The sequence below is a fragment of the Cyprinodon tularosa genome, unplaced genomic scaffold (genome assembly GCF_016077235.1).
Source record: "Cyprinodon tularosa strain WSP-4 unplaced genomic scaffold, ASM1607723v1 ctg806, whole genome shotgun sequence".
NCBI lineage: Eukaryota > Metazoa > Chordata > Actinopteri > Cyprinodontiformes > Cyprinodontidae > Cyprinodon > Cyprinodon tularosa.
Window position 1 is genome coordinate 146,718 of NW_024039570.1, and position 17,734 is coordinate 164,451.

Consider the following 17,734-nt stretch of genomic DNA (forward strand, 5'->3'; position numbering starts at 1 on the left):
GATCATCCCCTCTTCTCTGCTGCTCCTCTTGTTGATCTAATGAGAAAAGGATTTCAGGGCTGCATAACCTTAAAAAAAAAAAGATGACCATGAAATGTAGTTTTATTATTATTCAGAAGAACCCATCTGAGCACCCAGTAGCTGGTTAACTGCATTAATGGCCTCCTCCAACCTTTTTGTTCAGCATGTCTGAGGATGACGGCCATGAAAGCGGCTGTGACACGGTGGAAGGCTCGCCCTCATCGGACACGTCAAAATCCCAGCACAGCAACAGCGCCTACCGTTACCTTGACAACAACCGCTCTCCTTTAGCTGCCGTGTTGGCTCCGCTAACCCCCCCCTGTGAGCAGGACCGGAGCCCCAGAGGCATCAGGACCATGATAGTTCCACCGATGAGGGTGCAGACCAACAGCAGAACCCACAAGCTGCAGGAGCGAGTCCAGAGAACAGGTCAGAGGAAAATAGATCTTCTTTTTTTTTTTTTTTTTATTCGCTACCAGTGAAAAATTGTGCATTAATCCACCAAGAAACATGTTTTCTTTTTAACCACAAACGTTTCTTCATCTACCACCTGCCATGCGGTGTCAACTGTGCTTTGGCTGCATCTGCTTTGTAGGTCAAATGGAAGAAGTAGGGCCTTACAGCCCCCTAGTGGGTCGTAGCGGCCATAACAGGTGATCCAGAGACACCAGCAGAGATTTTATTCAGCTGTAGCCTTTACTCCTCATAGATGCATCTATAATAAGCAAGCTGCTGGCTTTGCTTATCTCTAATAACTTTCCTTTTAGTATATCAAGCTCTGATCAGAAAAAAGACTAAGAGTTTTTGGGAACTTTAAGTCACTATTTCTCCTTTTAAGTATCTCTGTTCTTCTAAGATAAAGAGGAGAAGAGGAAGAGCTTGTTCTGAGATCATGAATCATTTCTCAACATTTATGTTCCTATTGAGGGAATAATGGATGCATTTTATCTGGAGAGAGGCCATGCTGTTTTTAATTTAATTTTCTCTGCTGGTTCTCGCTTTACAACAGCAAAAGTTGCCCAAGGTCACCGATGAGAGATCAGTTTCTAACTTTCTGTCCTCCGTGATTGTTGGTTAAAATCCTGATGGTTTGAAACTGATGCACATCGGCGTCTGTGGGGTCATTTGTTTTTCACTTCATTTTCTGAGTGCCTGGAATTTCTTCTTCCTTCAGGTTCTCTTTTTCTTTTCATTTACTTTTTCGATGCTGTGTTTCTGTTTTAAATCCTTCAGTGATAAAACCATAAAAAGTCAGATATCAGGACTGAATTCACTTTGACAAGTTTTCCCGTCGAGGGCATTTTCATTTAAAGAGCAGCCTTTGCTTTTTTTTTGAATAATTTTTAAAGTCTTTAGTGTTTTTTTTTTTTATTCTTTGAGTTCATTTTTTAAAATAACTAATAATACGAAATGAACTGTAATTTATATCTCTAAACATCCTACAATAACTGCATATAATCCTGTTGTATGATTCTGTCAATACAACATAAAAAAATATTTTTTTTAAGTCATCCATTTTTTTGGAGTTTAAGCATAAAAATTTTAAATGTATAATTTATGAGAGAAATCAATATTCTCAACAACTGAAACTGGTATAATTATGAAGTCTTCCTAAATTATTTATCAAGTGCATCTACCCCATACTGATTTGGTTTATGTAACTTTATTGGTTTATCAAAAAACAAATTCTTGCGTGATTTTTTTTTAAAAGACAACATTGGGAAAATTGATCATGACAGATTTTCAGATTCCGATATCTGGTTGATTGATTGATTGCGTCTTTTTTCCTTACCTTTTTAGCTTGTTTTGTTTTTTTTCCATTTTAGAGTTTACTTGATTAACTTCCTCCTGCTCTTCTTTCTTCAGTCTCAGAATCCTGGTCCCGATCCAAAGGGTGCTGCAGCCTCCTAGGACAGCAGAGTACTGCCTCCTCCGTCCCCCTCCTGCCATCCGCCCCCATCCTGACGCGGCAGCAGAACCACCTGGTCTTTGGTCAGGTTAGTTCAGTGATTACTGACCCTTTCAGAGTTTTAACTGCTGTGGAATAATTGCTGTTTAAAGGTGGGAATGGTAAAATTAGGAAAGGCAGGAGAAAACGTTTTTGCTGAAACCACTGAATGTTGCCTTCGCACATGCACAGTTCAAGTAATTATACCAACAGAGTCCCACCTGTGACACCCTGGATGACCCCTCTGAGGCTATATATGCTGCCGTCATCCAGGGCTCTGTTCCTACAGAATCTTCTTGCGGAAGCAAGTATTCAGACTGACAGAGAATCTCAGGCGGTTATTGGGGATTCATTTGAACTGTAGTTATAGTCAAAGGAACTTTTTATTTTGTTCCTACTGACCGCTAGAGGGCTTGGAGCCTACTTACCACACACCAAAAGCTGGTCTGAGCGTCTACAGGGCACAACCACTAAGGCCCCTTCTCAGTGGAACCAGACTGAAATCGGACCTGAACAGCAGGCTGCAATGCGAATGGGGCAACACATTGGGGACAAATGCAGTGTTTAGCCACAAGCTAACAACAGAACCATTTGGATCCCATCAGAGACATGAGGGATCCATAGAAAGGGCATGCAGCTCACCAACCCTGTTACCTGAAAAAATGGCTAACAAAAAAGCAGCCTTATGAAACCCACTCAGGGGCTCTAAAGGGGAACAGCACAAAGCTTTGACCAAAAGAAGATCCCAATCAGGCACTCGAGGAGCAAGAACCACCACCGGACGGTCAATAATAGAATCCTAATAACTTGAGATTGCTGTTACGTACAATGTGTTAGCGACGATGTATACCGAAAATAGGTACTTAAGTGGATTCCAGAAGAGAAAAAGGAAGGAAGAGCTGTTGGTGGAGGGGGGGTGTATCTTGGCTGATTTATTAAACTGGCGCCGTATCCTGAACCTTTATCAGGTGTTGTACTTCATATGGGACCCACCCAGATAATGTTGCCTATTGGTGTGTCATTACGCCATTGGTCAGTAGGGATCAAATTGAACTAGAAGTTACTAAGAGCTACGTCTCACATTTTGTACAATCTAAAATCCAGGAAACGAATCTAAATTGACTTTTGGTCCTGAAGTTTGGATTGCTACCAAAGTCCAACAACAAGGAAGATAGGAAAATAATGTTTTGAACATTTATTTAGAAGCATACAACACAGGAAAAATTGAAATCTAGATAAGTCATTTTTTTCTTAAAATAAGTGCATTTGTTCTTGAATTGAGGAGATAACAGACATTTTGCCAATGGAACAAGACATTTGCATTTAAAATAAAAAAAACACAATTGCATTGTCTTATTTCAAGTGGATATTATGTAATTGTCTTATTTTAAGAGTAGAAATAGTCATTCCATTGGCATTTAAAATAAAAAAAACACAATTGCATTGTCTTATTTCAAGTGGATATTTTCTAATTGTCTTATTTTAAGAGTAGAAATAGTCATTCCATTGGCCTATTATCTCATTTACCTACTCAAATTAAGGGTCGAGTTAATACACTTAACCTAAGGATTTTTTTTCTCGGTGAACTTTGATCGTTGGGCTACTCTATAATGCTGATGAAGGTTCTCAGTCAGTTTCTATTCAGTTTCTATTGCATGTTTCCAAGCGATACAAGGCGTTGTCTATATAAGACTCAAACTCACTGCGGATCCAGACATTTGAATTGAGAAAGCTTCCTGGAGAGGTGGAGAAACGTCTTCAAATCTTGAAAACCAAGTCCAGTGGATATTTTTTGAATTTTTACGGAGCTACTCTATAATGCTTGGAACTCAGCGCTAATTCAGCCATTTTGAATTGAAAAGGCTTCCTGGAATGGAAGCGAAGCGTCTTCAAACTTGAGAAAATAAAATCCGGTTGTTTGTTTTTTAACTTTTCTGAAACTTTTTTTGATCCTGTCTTGCTTTTCGCCTGAAAGTTTCTCACCTGCTTCGTGTTTCTGTTGCAGCAATTCGCCTCCAACCTCAGCAGCAAAGAGTGGAACGGAAACTACGCGCCGCTGCGGCCGCACGCCTACATCCCCCCCACTGTCCACACACACACCTTCACACACCTGCACCACAGCAGCCCCACGCACACCTCCACCGCCCCCCACACCCTGCTCTCCTACCCCTCCAGCGGGCCCCTCGCCGCCGCCCATCACCCCATCCTGCCCTCTCGCCCTCCCCCTCTCCTCCAGCATGGCTTTGGGCTCTCTCACCCCCAAGGCGGAGCGCTGCTCCACCAGGTCACCCTGGGCATCAGCGCACACCCCCACCACCCCGCCGCCACGCACCGGCTCCTTCCCTCCCCGACTGTAAACCCCCACCATCAACCCAGCTACACCCACCACCCCCACCAGTTCAAGCCGCCCTTTCCTCCCCCGCCCCCACCTCACCCATACTTGGCCTCCCCCGCCGCCTTCACAGGCTTCCACCTGAGCCCCACCAAGCTCAGCCACCACCCCCAGTTCTCCTACATCTGAGGAGCGGCACGGAGGAGCGGCGCCTCCTGCTGACCAGGAGGCTGAAGGAGAAATGGGGCGGGGCTGCAACCTGGGCAGGGAGACCCCCCCTCAGCAGAGCACAACACGAACACTTCTGTTGAGGAAGAGGAGTGTTTTTATTACCTGGATGAATTAAAGAAGTGATTTAAAGAACGTTTTCTGTAATTGACGGGTTTGTCTGTTCAAGCAGAGACTTCCTGTTGGAAGACTTTCCTCTAAACGCGTCTGTTCGTTACCTCCTGTCAACGATCCGATCTTAATAAAGGCTGGAAATGATTTTTTTCCCCTTGTTTGTTGGTTGGGGTCGTTCAGCCTCCGTTCCCTTTATCTGTGTTGCCTTGCAGCTCGGATCTGCTGGTTCGGCAGCGCAAACCCGGATCCAAGTCTCCTGTTAGTGTGACCAGTTCCTTCTAGTGCCTTAACCTTCTTCTCCAGTCTTTGTCACTTCAGGACGGTTTAGATTGTAGGTTTGAATTGAAATGGGCTTGCAGCACTTAACCTCCAGGCTCTGTGAGCGACGGGCTTTGAACAGCGGATGAGGATCAGATGTTGGGCTTGTTTTACTTTCCACTTTTTAACTCGGCGTGGGTTTAATCGGACTAGAGGCTGCACATACAGGGCTCTGACTGAATTAGCTTTTAATGTACATAAAGAGTGATTTGATATTTTGATAATCGATTTCTATTCACTATAGTACTTAATTCATAACAGTATTGTCACTGTTTACTGTAACTGCAATACAATCTAGATCCTCTGGGTTGCTGTGTTTTTATTATCTTGCATTTAGGCTTGATTTGCATCCATGCGTTTTAGTTTTTGGGAGTGGCGTGAACTTTAAATGTTTTTAGCTTCTACCATTCTTCTCAGTGTTGGAAGTAACCTATCGATTTAACAGTATCACTGCTGGGCTTTGGAGTATTAGTCGTATCAGTAATTATTGTCGACGGAGCTTTTATCCCCCTTTTCCCCCCGCGAGTGTCGAAACCCGTCGTCGGTTTTCATACATTCCTTCAGGGTGGAAGCGAAGCCGTGATTATTATTATTTTTGTTTTGTGTGCGTTTTTTTTTTTCCCGGTGTGTCGTTATCTTTAGCCGGCGTTTCACTCCAATCAACACCAAAGACTTTTCTCGTTAATCATTTCGGAAGCACGGTCGATCATATTTCTGTCACCTCCGGTGTATATCGTTGCAGTCGTGGATTTAATATTTTCTGGAATATATTGTAAAATCTCTATTTTAAAGATGATTAGAGGTTGAGGTTTTATTTTTCTGAGCTGTTTGCTAATTGTATTTGGAATGTATAGATAATAAGCTGCTATGTACTGATTATCCGCCACTTGGTAGCTGTGAATTTAGAGGATTAATCTCTTTCTGGCCTGCAGTCTCTGCTTAGTGTTGTAGTTTGGACAGCTAGATGAAGCATCCGTGGATCTTCTTCTGATCATAGAGTGCATTGAATGCTACTCCTTTATGCTAGTGCCTCTGTATATTGACTTTGTTGTTTTTGAAGTGTTTGTAAACTGCTGTATTGGAAGTTCAGTTTTCCTTTTTTTTATTATTCTGTTTCTTTTGGGTGTGTGTGTGTATTTAGCGTCAGTATTTCAAACGTAGGCTGGGTTCGCTCTTCGATTCTGTAACCGTTGTGATGTATTACCGTCTTTCCTTTCCACGCGCGGCTTTTTATTTCCGTTATAGGACTGTATTTTGCAACTCTCCGTACTGTATAACGTAGTGCCTTTTCCTCCGCCGGTGGCCGATGGACGATGTGTGCGATATCAAAGCGGTCGGTCAGATGTAGGCTGAGCTCCTTTCTGGGGTCGGATCCTGTATCCGCGTGATGAAACCCCCCAAAGTTTTGTTCACAAGACGAAGGTGAAAACAATCTTGCGTTCGATTTTATTTAAAATTTTTACAGAATCCTAAGAAAATCCTAAATCAGGGAATGTTTTACTCACCAAGAACACCGTGCAGCACTAAAATCCATGGGGCCTGAGTGACGTTCACAAATGCAAAGCTTTATCTCTCATTGTGAATGTATTTGTGGAAGTCAAGAAATCAATATTTGGTTTGAAAGTAAAGTGTTTTTCACAGTTTTGGGTGTTGATAGTACTTGTATGCAGCTATTACCATTGGTAGACATTGTTTTGTAAGGGGTCTGTTTTTTTTTTTCTTCCTTTTTTTTAATGCTTTATCCATCTGTCATAATCAAGGTTTAGGTCCAAAGGTTTCCCTCCCTGATCTCATTATTACAGAACAGTGGAATGGTTTTATGTTTTTAGGTATTTGGGTGTATTTTTTTGTTTGCTATTCTACTGTTTGCTCATGTTTAAGGTTTAGTGTTTGTGCTCACCCAATGGTTTCTGGTTTATTATTTTGTGGTGTGCATCCCTGCCACCCCCTGGGGACTGGTGGCGCCCCATGCTGTAATCCCAGCCACCACCACTTTGGACTGATTGCTTTGGGCGGGTAAATCCCCAGCACATGGAGCCCTGTAGCCTTTAGCATCACAACAGGCCTAAAAACGTTTAAAACCAAAGTTAATGCTTCTAAAAGCTTGTGGTGAGCTTTTTTTTTTATCAGGTGATGTAATCCACAGCACCCTGATCACTGGGAACCAACATAAAATAAAAAATCTCATATCAATCAACATGTTCATGCTGCAGAATATGTAGATGAACTTCTGCTTAATTTGAATCCATATGAAATTAAACTTGATTGATCATGTTTAGGCACAAACATGTCGACACAATTGCAAAATTGAAGCTGTTACTGTTGGAAATGTGTGTAAAATTTTGTGGCTTTATGATTTTTATTCCTTGATTTTTTGTTTGTTAATCCTAAATGCTACTCTAGTGTGACTTGTAGCCACTGCACTGTGCAATATACAACCATATATGAGGACTGGGAAAATAATTGTTTGGATGTATTGATGTGTGTCTTAACAGTTTGCGGTCACCCCCCCTCCCTCCCTCTCTAGTTCTCAGTGAGTTTCAATGTGACCAAGCCTTATGTACTTTGTCACAAAAAGCGGGTTCCTTCTTGGTGACTCTTATTGGTGAGTGTCAAATTATGAATTTATTGTATAATATGTTGAGATTCACTTTGAATTAAAAAAAAATCTTTTGCTTCAGTGGCTGTTGTTCTTTTTGGGTAATTTCTTCATTGTAAAGCATTGAAAAAGCACAGATTAATGGCATCAATAGCTCAGTTTGAACCAGGAGTACTTTATATTGTAAAGCAACTTTAAAAAGAAGCGGAAAATTCAAAAACAAAAAAACTCCAACAATTTATAAAGGCTGGAGCCCTCAAGCAGGAGCACATCTCTACAGCTTTGTCCCTAATGTTTATTTCTTAACCCTTTATAGGGCAAATTATCGTTTTTGATCACCTGCATACCTCTTACAGGTGGAATCCCACTCCGTCCCTCACTGAGGTCTAGAAGTGAAAGATCTATATCCAGCCATTCAGCAAACATACTGCTACATGGCTGTACGTGTTATTTTTGGCATTTGACCAATTAGATGACACCTTGAATAATATATTACCTAACATACATTACCTTGAGAAAAAGTTTAAGTTGAGCTTAAGTTAAAGTTTTAAAAAACAATGAAAATGTTCAAAAGCCAAGATAAAATGTACGCTCTAAGGTTATGCTGTAAAAAAAAAAAAAGTATTTCGCTCTGTATTTTTCATTGATTTCTTATAGAATAACTTTTATTTTTCTTAATATTTTAGGGTAAGTTGGACTTTCTTATTACATTGACCTTAATGTTTGCCATCAAAATACACACATTTTTTAAATGTTACAATACTAATTGAGGTCCTCCAATAGCCCTATTAGCCTGAAATTTTGATTTCCAAAGTATATTGCCCTATAAACGGTTAAAGGCTGCCAAGTAACTGTTAGATTTCTCCCTGATTTAACTTTCCTGATTTAACTTTCCTGATTTAATTTAATCTCTTCTGAGTTAACTGAGGTCTGCAGGAGAAAGACATCTCTGCAGGTTTCAGGGCATCAGCTGCTGAGGTCTAGAGTTGGAGATGGTGGTTGACCAGGAGGAAAAGACCCAGAGTGTATATTCAATTCAGTTTATTTATATAGTGCCAATTCACAACACATATCATGTCAAGGCACTTTACACTTCACCAGATCATCCAGCTGATTCAAAGCTAGGCTCCTCTACCAGAGGCCTGGGAGCTTAAAGGAAAATTCCGGTTTTTAACACTTTTAGCCCATTTTCTGTAGTGTCCAGGATGAAATCGAATGATCGACACCAACATTTTGACGATTGGTCCTTTCTCGGCTATTTGGCTCATGCAGAATCCCCCCCTGGCTGCTTCAGAATGGCTTGCATAGTGCATGTCCGATAATGTCCTTAAAACAACCTTAAACGCTCTTTTTTTTAAATATGCTACTCACCGGGTCGTCAGCGCTGTTCAATGGCGTTCAAAAACAAGTTTCGTAAAGAAAAAACGTTCCTGTAGTGTTTTATTTAGCATTTTGTAAATCCCATTGAGTTCTGTTGGAATAGTCAATATCCCTCCGCCACCGGAAACGGAAATGGGGCCTGTTTACGCCTAGTTGTAGTTTTTTCGCAAGGCCCAAGTGTTTCTGCTTCACTCTGTGTACTCCGACGTCGAGGTGCTAACGTCTCTGTTAAACACTTAAAAAAACTCTGAAAATGGAATACGAAAGGTGGATTCTTGAGGAGGACATATTGGACTTTGAGTTTGACGGTAGAGGATACCGTCGCCAACTAGTGGTCTGGAGTGTGCAACGCTTCAGATTCGAAGCGGAAGTTTATAAGCGGTTGTGATGTATTGGAAAAAATAGTTCTGGGATTTACAAAATGCTAAATAAAACAAGACAGGAACGTTTTTTCTTCACGAAACTTTTTTGGAACGCCATTGAACAGCGCTGACGACCCGATGAGTAGCATATTAAAAAAAAAGAGCGTTTAAGGTTGTTTTAAGGACATTATCGGACATGCACTATGCAAGCCATTCTGAAGCAGCCAGGGGGGGATTCTGCATGAGCCAAATAGCCGAGACAGGACCAATCGTCAAAATTTTGGTGTCGATCATTCGATTTCATCCTGGACACTACAGAAAAGGGGCTAAAAGTGTTAAAAACCGGAATTTTCCTTTAAGGGTTTTGCGGAGTATCCTTGGGGTTTCCAGCCCATACTCTGCAGCGATGTTCCTGTACACTATTCCAGCCATTGATTATGGCGCTCCATGTAAGCTTTCCCTGCCAGCGTCTTACACCCTGCAGTTATGTGCTGGATTGTCTCAGGGGCCTCTTTGCACAGTCTGCATCTGGGGTCTTGTCTGGTGTGGTAGATCTGGGCCTCCATTTCTATAGTGCTCAGGGTCTGCTCCTGTGCAGCCATGATGAGTGCCTCTGTGCTGTCCTTCAGTCCGGCTCTGTCTAGCCATTGGTAGGATTTCCATATATCTGCCACTTCGGTTATGTTTTGGTGGTACATCCCGTTTGGGGGCTTATCCTCCTATATATATACTACCGTTCAAAAGTTTGGGGTCACATTGAAATGTCCTTATTTTTGAAGGAAAAGCGCTGTACTTTTCAATGAAGATAACTTTCAACTAGTCTTAACTGTAAAGAAATACACTCTATACATTGCTAATGTGGTTAATGACTATTCTAGCTGCAAATGTCTGGTTTTTGGTGCAATATCTACATAGGTGTATAGAGGCCCATTTCCAGCAACTATCACTCCAGTGTTCTAATGGTACAATGTGTTTGCTCATTGGCTCAGAAGGCTAATTGATGATTAGAAAACCCTTGTGCAATCATGTTCACACATCTGAAAACAGTTTAGCTCGTTACAGAAGCTACAAAACTGACCTTCCTTTGAGCAGATTGAGTTTCTGGAGCATCACATTTGTGGGGTCAATTAAACGCTCAAAATGGCCAGAAAAAGAAAACTTTAATCTGAAACTCGACAGTCTATTGTTGTTCTTAGAGATGAAGGCAATTCCATGCGAGAAATTGCTAAGAAATTGAAGATTTCCTACAACGGTGTGTACTACTCCCTTCAGAGGACAGCACAAACAGGCTCTAACCAGAGTAGAAAAAGAAGTGGGAGGCTGCGTTGCACAACTGAGCAAGAAGATAAGTACATTAGAGTCTCTAGTTTAAGAAACAGACGCCTCACAGGTCCCCAACTGGCATCTTCATTAAATAGTACCTGCAAAACACCAGTGTCAACATCTACAGTGAAGAGGCGGCTGCTTCAGGGCAGAGTGGCAAAGAAAAAGCCATATCTGAGACTGGCCAATAAAAGAAAAAGATTAACATGGGCAAAAGAACACAGAAATTGCACAGAGGAAGACTGGAAAAAAGTGTTGTGGACGGATGAATCCAAGTTTGAGGTGTTTGGATCACAAAGAAGAACGTTTGTGAGACGCAGAGCGAATGAAAAGATGCTGGAAGAATGCCTGACACCATCTGTTAAGCATGGTGGAGGTAATGTGATGGTCTGGGGTTGCTTTGGTGCTGGTAAGGTTGGAGATTTGTACAGGGTAAAAGGGATTCTGAATAAGGAAGGCTATCACTCCATTTTGCAACGCCATGCCATACCCAGTGGACAGCGCTTGATTGGAGCCAATTTCATCCTACAACAGGACAATGACCCTACACCAACCAATCCAACTAGTGGGAGCTGCTTCTGGAAGCGTGGGGTGCAATTTCTCCAGATTACCTCAACAAATGAACAGCTAGAATGCCAAAGGTCTGCAATGCTGTAATTGCTGAAAATGGAAGATTCTTTGACGAAAGCAAAGTTTCATGTAAAAAAAAAAAAATCCCCTTTTCAAATACAAATCATTATTTCTAACTTTGTCAATGTCTTGACTCTATTTTCTATTCATTTCACATCGTATGGTGGTGAATAAGTGTGACTTTTCAGGAAAACACGAAATTGTTTGGGTGACCCCAAACTTTTAAACGGTAATGTGTTATATATATATATATATATATATATATATATATATATATATATATATATATATATATATATATCCCTGGATGGATTACGGCAGGGATTGACTCTAAAGATTGGGCAACAAAATATTTAATGGTCCTATCATTTTTGTCCAGACCTCTTTCATACTTTTTTTTTAATGGTTCCTTTGAAGCATGGTTAAAAAAAAAAGCAATTTCCACTTTTTGGTTTCCAATGAATTATTTATTATAGAATTCGATAGGTAAAAGTGGAATAACGTTTTTTGACCACTTTAGAAACAGTGATGAGAGAGTGCATCCATTTGCTCCAGTGTTCATTCACAGGGAGTCTTACAGCTGCTTGGCACCAGGGGGCGCCAAATTCACCTGAAATGACCAGTGCGTCTGTCTGTCGCCTGATTCCAGATGTTGCTGCAGCTTCAAGCTCCAAAAGCAATGCAAACTCCACAAATGGGTTGATTCATATCATTTTAAGAACTGGAGATAATTCATCTTCTGCTGTTAATTTTACCAAACAGGCAGACTAAAGGCTCCCTGAAGCTGCATCAAGCTGCTGATAAGTTACCTTGTCACAGGAAATGACCTTTAAAAATAAATCAGAACTTTTTCTCTCAAAAAAGAAAACAAACAAAAAACAAAACTATCATGATACATCATTAAAAACCAGATTTAGACATATTCTGATGTTAGAGAAAATGAAATGCAGACAAATAGAAATGAACTGGCTTGCTTTATTCTAATAGCTGCTATAAAAATGTCACTTTGATTCCACTTAAGGTCAGTGGAGATCGTCTATGCGTGTTTTTGTGATTAAGTTGTGTTTTTCATCTTTTCATTGAGGTCACTCTCTGGAAAAGTGGGACTTTGTTTGAGATGCTTGACAATAATTTATTGAAATCCGGATAAAATTAGTTTCTTTATAATTAATCAGTTGGACATGTTTAGAATAGAATAGAAAATCCCTTTGTTGTCCCACAATGGGAACATTTCGGTGATTGTCAACTGTAAACTGGTACTATGCCTAAAAAGAAATTAATACATTTGTATTGATATAAGTTGAGCTGAGTACTATTTGTCGTTTGAAAATGTGTTTCTTTTTGCTTGATGATTGTTTCTTTATGCAGATCAATTAAAATCTTTTATTATTTTGCACCTTAATCATGTCTCAGTTCATTTTTGTGGTGGCTTCATGGCTCATCTTCCCACTACATTTCTTCTTCTTACATCAGTCTGTCTTATTTGACATTTCTCATTCATTGTGGCTCATAGAGTTAACCCTTTGATGCCTGTTGTTGCTAATAAGCAACAAACCGCTTGTATTACACTGTTTTTCTTAAAATAAGAGCATTTTTTCTTGAATTGAGCAGGTAAGTGAGACACTTTGTCATTGGAACAAGACAATGTACTTTTAAAATAAGAAAACAAACAACTGCAGTCTCTTATTTCAAGTGCATAATATCTTATCTTATTTTAAGGGTAAAAATGCTCATTCCTTTGGCAGATCATCTTATTTTTCTGCTCATATTAAGGATAAATGCATTTATTTTAGGACATTTTAATCATATTAGAACATTTTTGCAGTGTAGGCAAACAGCAGCTATAGTGTTTTTGCATCAACCCATTGCTAGTCTCAGTGTTTGTTATGCACTGTTATAAATGCTGTTACAAAATATACTTTACCTTCATTTCTATTTATTTAGTATCATTAACCATTTTAATATGGCATCTAATTGAATGGAAAAACACACACAAAACATATCAAGTCAGGCTTCAAGGGGTTAATTCATTATATGTCTCCTGTCTGACGTAAAACATGACATGTTTTTCTGCATCTAATCTGTATCCTGTTTTGTGTTGGATGGTTAATTTCTTTATGTAAACGCTTTATGATGTTATTTGTCATTTTCCAAAATGAGTCATTTTTATGGATCACCCAGCAGATCACATGTTTTCCCACCCATCCTTCTCAGTCACGCCAACCCCATGCATATCCCAATAAAATTTGTTTGTAAGCAGTCTGGGTAGATTTCAGATCAAATGATGTTTTGGAAAAAGGGAAAACCCAAGCTGAACACTCCTACCAAAGAACGATGGAACTAACGAATTAAAAGGATTATTAAAATAGAGTAAAATGTCCATCTGTTAAAATTCTATTTCAAATAAAGAAAACTTAAAAATTCGAAAACTTGAAATCACAAAAGCTACATTAACCTTGTGACAATGACAATAAAGGATTTACTCACATTGTGTTTTTGTATTTTAGATTTCATGATTTGTAAAATCATGAGATCTAAAATGGTAGTTAGAAGATCAGAAAGATCATATCAAAAGTTTAAAGGTTGAAATAAAACTGCGATAAAACAGAACAAGGGATGATCGATACAAATTCATGGACAATCTATGGTGTGTTAACCCCGTTAATGGCACATTGTAGCCTTAAACAGTCTTAGTTGTTAAAGGACTAAACAGCTACAAGTCATCATCCATCTCTTTACGCAAAATATTCAAAATATAAATATAAAAATTTTATAAAATAACTGGTGCAGAGCATTTGCTTCTAGCAGCACAAACGTACAGCCAGAGCTCCACTGTCACAGTCTTGGTTTTTTTATGTTTATTTAGAGTATTCAGTCTTACTTTGCTCCTTGTTTTAGTGTCTAATTATTATTTTGTTGTTTTCTTGTTAGTTCCTGTCCTCCTGGTTTTCCATTTGTTGTCCTCTGCTGCCCTCTTGTGTCCTCTATCCCTAGCTCTGTTTTCTGCTCTGTCCTCCCTTGCTGTTTTCTCTTTCCTGCCAGCACCTGTTACCAATTTCCTCGTCAGCTCTCTCTTTGTCTCTGTCCCCTTTAAAAGCCCTCCCTCTTCAGTTCTTGTTTGCTGGATCCTCGTCTTACTTCTCTTCAACCTCTGAACAATCGTCTGTCTGTCTGCCTCGTCTCTTCCAGGTTCTTAGTTTTTGGTTTTTCCCTGATGTCTTCTAGATTCTAGTTCTTGAGATATTTTTGTTGGATTTTTGACTCCTGCCTCACTACCTGTGAACCTAATTAAACCACTTAAATTTATCTCAACCTACTCTTCTCTGCATTCGGGTCCTCCATACCAACACCGTTTTGTGACATCCACGGCACGGTTAGATAAACCCTGTGTGACAAACACCATGTCACATCCAGCAGAGAATCTAAAACAGCACATGAAACCAGGGGTACGTTTCAAAAAACGTAAAATCAGGAGTTATAACTTTCACAAAGAGAGTTTCCTCAACCTGTTTCTGTTGCCATAGTAACATTCTCCCACTGCTAAGCTGGTCGTGAGCACGTTTTTTTCAGTAAACTCAGAGTGTCCTCCGTCTCCGCTCTCCTTAGAGCCAATCACGTTGTTTTATTTCCTGATTTATTCAGGAGATTTGTGGTAATTTTTTGCAAACATTGTGGCATATCATCATTAGAATTTCTTTTAGTATTTTGTCTTCGGTACAGGGGTCATAACAGGGGGCTAGCGCATGATCTACAGGGGCCCCCGTTGGCCCCTGTCTAGAACCGTCCATGCATAGAACAACTTTGGGAGGACTGCACAACTCCACTACTATTTGAACTTTAGGCAGCTCTTTTGTTTCCTGTCTTCCATTACTGGATGAACTGATTAATCCAGGTGTGTCTGGTCATGGTTACTGAGGTTATGCACACCTGGATTAACTAAAGAGCTTCCTTAACTTCAGGAAGTAGTGGACTTGTGCATGGAGCCCGTTAGAGTGAATCCTCCGGCTCTGATTTAACCCTGAACACCTCGTCTAAACCTTCTGGAAGATGTTTAATATTTGCCTTTGTTGGAAACGGGCTCCATAAACCAGTTGTCAATACAGTGAATGTTTTTATAAAAGGAAAAAGAAAGAAAAGTCCAGGCTTCATACTAGCCTTCAAACAGATGTGCCTCTGTTTTAGATAAATCTATATTGGTCACCAGGGCCGGTACAAATGTCCATGGGGCTCTAAGCAAAATGTGATTTTGCCCCCCCCCCCTTATCATCAACAGTCTGATGATCAGAACATTACACTGCTATTTTTACATCTTCCTATTTGTGTCCATTTTCAGTATTGCTGAAAATAATAAAACAAACTAGTATACATTTTTTTTACTGTTAAACTGTTTGTGGTTTTTAAGTTTTGGTTACAACATCAACAGAAAAGTGTACAAATAACCTGTTGTTCAAAAACAAGAAACAAGTTTCTCTAAGTTTACATTGGACCTTATCTGATTCTGACCAAAAATTAAAAAAATTTTTCTTCATGTATAAAATGTACATGTGTCTGGTTACAATATTTATATAGAAATCCAATTCGATTATTTGTATAGAAATCCAATTCCATTAGTTTTCACTAGATGTGGATTGCGCCAATGATCTACATTGGATGGAGCACATGATGGGAAATAAATATTTATAAACATTAAACCAAAGCCAAGAGTAACGAGAAACGTTTGTTTTAAAAATGTAAGGAATAGAAAATACAGATACTTGTGTGAAAATGTAATGAGTAGAAGTCAGAAGTAGGAAGAAAAATAAGTAATGGAGTAAAGTATAGATACCTAAAAAGTATTTGTACAGTAGTTTGTGTGTGACTTGGGCCGGCCCTGTCTGTCACTGTTGTATTTTAACCCCCCGCCTCAAATGTCCAAGCTGACATTTAGAAACAGTTTGGATCAAGCTTCTGGGACTTGTTTTGTTCTGCTGCCAGTGGCGGTTCTAGACCAAATGTACCAGGGGGCCAGGAGGGGGCCAGCATGTTTACATGGGGGCACAGAAAAGCATGAAATAAAAAACATGGCAAGGGATTCAAATGTATTAAGAGAGCTGCATGAAGTGAAATTTCATTCAATTAGGTTTAATAAAAATTCAACTTCTTATGAGGTCAATACATTCATAATTTAGGAATTTTACATATTTTTCACTTAATATAAGTTAAAACTACTGTTTTCTGTAAAATCTGAATTAGAACTCAATAAAAACTGATAAATTCAGCTGTAAAAATTGGATTATATTTTTAAATTTGTTTTGAAAAAAACATTTGGAAGATGAAAACTGGGATCCTATCTCCATACCATTGAATATATCACCTTTTTTTTTTTAATAAATAATAAAACATAATTTATAAAGGAAAAAAAAGGAAACAGATAAAAAGGACCTATCAGTAACCATGTCTGTTCAAGCGCATATCATCATTAGAATTTCTATTATGTCTTCAGTATCGGGGCCATAACAGGGGCCAGGACATGATTTACAGGGGCACTGGCCCCTGTTTGCCCCTCTCTAGAACCGCCCATGTCTGCTGCCCTTTGTTAGTCATACCACTTTTATGTAAAAGTCAATCCACCTGTATATAAGCCATCCTGATTGTACATATGTCACCTCAATCTCTGTGTTTCTCCCTTTTATTTATTTTTTATTTATTATTTTTTTTCATTGTGTGTGATACATATACACTTGCACCTTAATTCTTATTCTTATCTTGATATACTGTATATACAGTGCTTGCTTGTTTATTCTTATTCTTAATGCACCTTTTCCTCCCTGTTTGCACCTTATTTAATTACTATGCCAATATGTGACCAGTGAATTTCTCTGCTGTGAGATCAATAAAGCTCATCTAATCTAATCTAATCTAATCTTAAAACACCCCATGAATGCCAACCTCTCTAAATGCAGCCAGGCTTTTATTTTGAAACCATCCACAGTGGTCTTCCGGCCTTGCGGCTGCGCTTTGACGCATCCGCGCGCCTTGCGGACGCAGCAGGAACTTCGGAGCTCAGCTGCGCTTCACGCACAGACCGCCGCGGTCTGAGAGGCGAGCAGGGAGAGAGAAGCGGAGCCAGTGGGAGCATCCAGCGGCTCATGGAGAGCAGAGCCCTGCTTGTCCGAACAAAGGGCAGCTTGATCGGATGCCTTTTACCACATCTGCGCCGTTAGATGCTTTTCATCCGGGAATAATTGGTTAATCAATGGCTCCCAAACATGCGCTCCTTCGCAGAGGAGGTGATAAAACGGCAGTGAGGCAGACGCTATGGGAAGCGGGGATGGTGGCCCGGTGTCCGCAGAGGAGAACCCCGGCTGGGATGCTGATCGGAGCGCTCCTGGTCCTGATGATGCAGAGCGCTTCAGCCGCTGAAGGTAAGAGCGCGATGCTGCTTTCACCAGATCAGAGACTGATCCTTCCTTCCATCAAAGAAACAACCTTCATCCAAT

The 17,734-nt window shown here is 40.0% G+C and overlaps 2 protein-coding genes across 3 annotated transcripts in view; both read left to right on the forward strand.

Annotated features, from left to right (window-relative positions):
- The window catches only part of LOC119774258 (homeodomain-interacting protein kinase 3-like), a 49,257-nt gene extending 41,616 nt beyond the window's left edge, over positions 1–7,641 (forward strand). For both annotated transcript variants that reach the window (XM_038271686.1, XM_038271685.1), the window contains exons 16-18: positions 185–450; positions 1,888–2,018; positions 3,975–7,641. In XM_038271686.1, the coding sequence (XP_038127614.1) occupies positions 185–450; positions 1,888–2,018; positions 3,975–4,490 (913 nt within the window). In that variant the 3' untranslated portion in view covers positions 4,491–7,641. The remainder of the gene's footprint in view (positions 1–184; positions 451–1,887; positions 2,019–3,974) is intronic.
- Positions 7,642–17,272: 9,631 nt separating this feature from the next.
- kiaa1549la (KIAA1549-like a) overlaps positions 17,273–17,734 on the forward strand; it is a 175,993-nt gene continuing 175,531 nt past the window's right edge. The window contains exon 1 of the mRNA XM_038271689.1: positions 17,273–17,659. Within this exon, the coding sequence (XP_038127617.1) occupies positions 17,491–17,659 (169 nt within the window). The 5' untranslated portion in view covers positions 17,273–17,490. The remainder of the gene's footprint in view (positions 17,660–17,734) is intronic.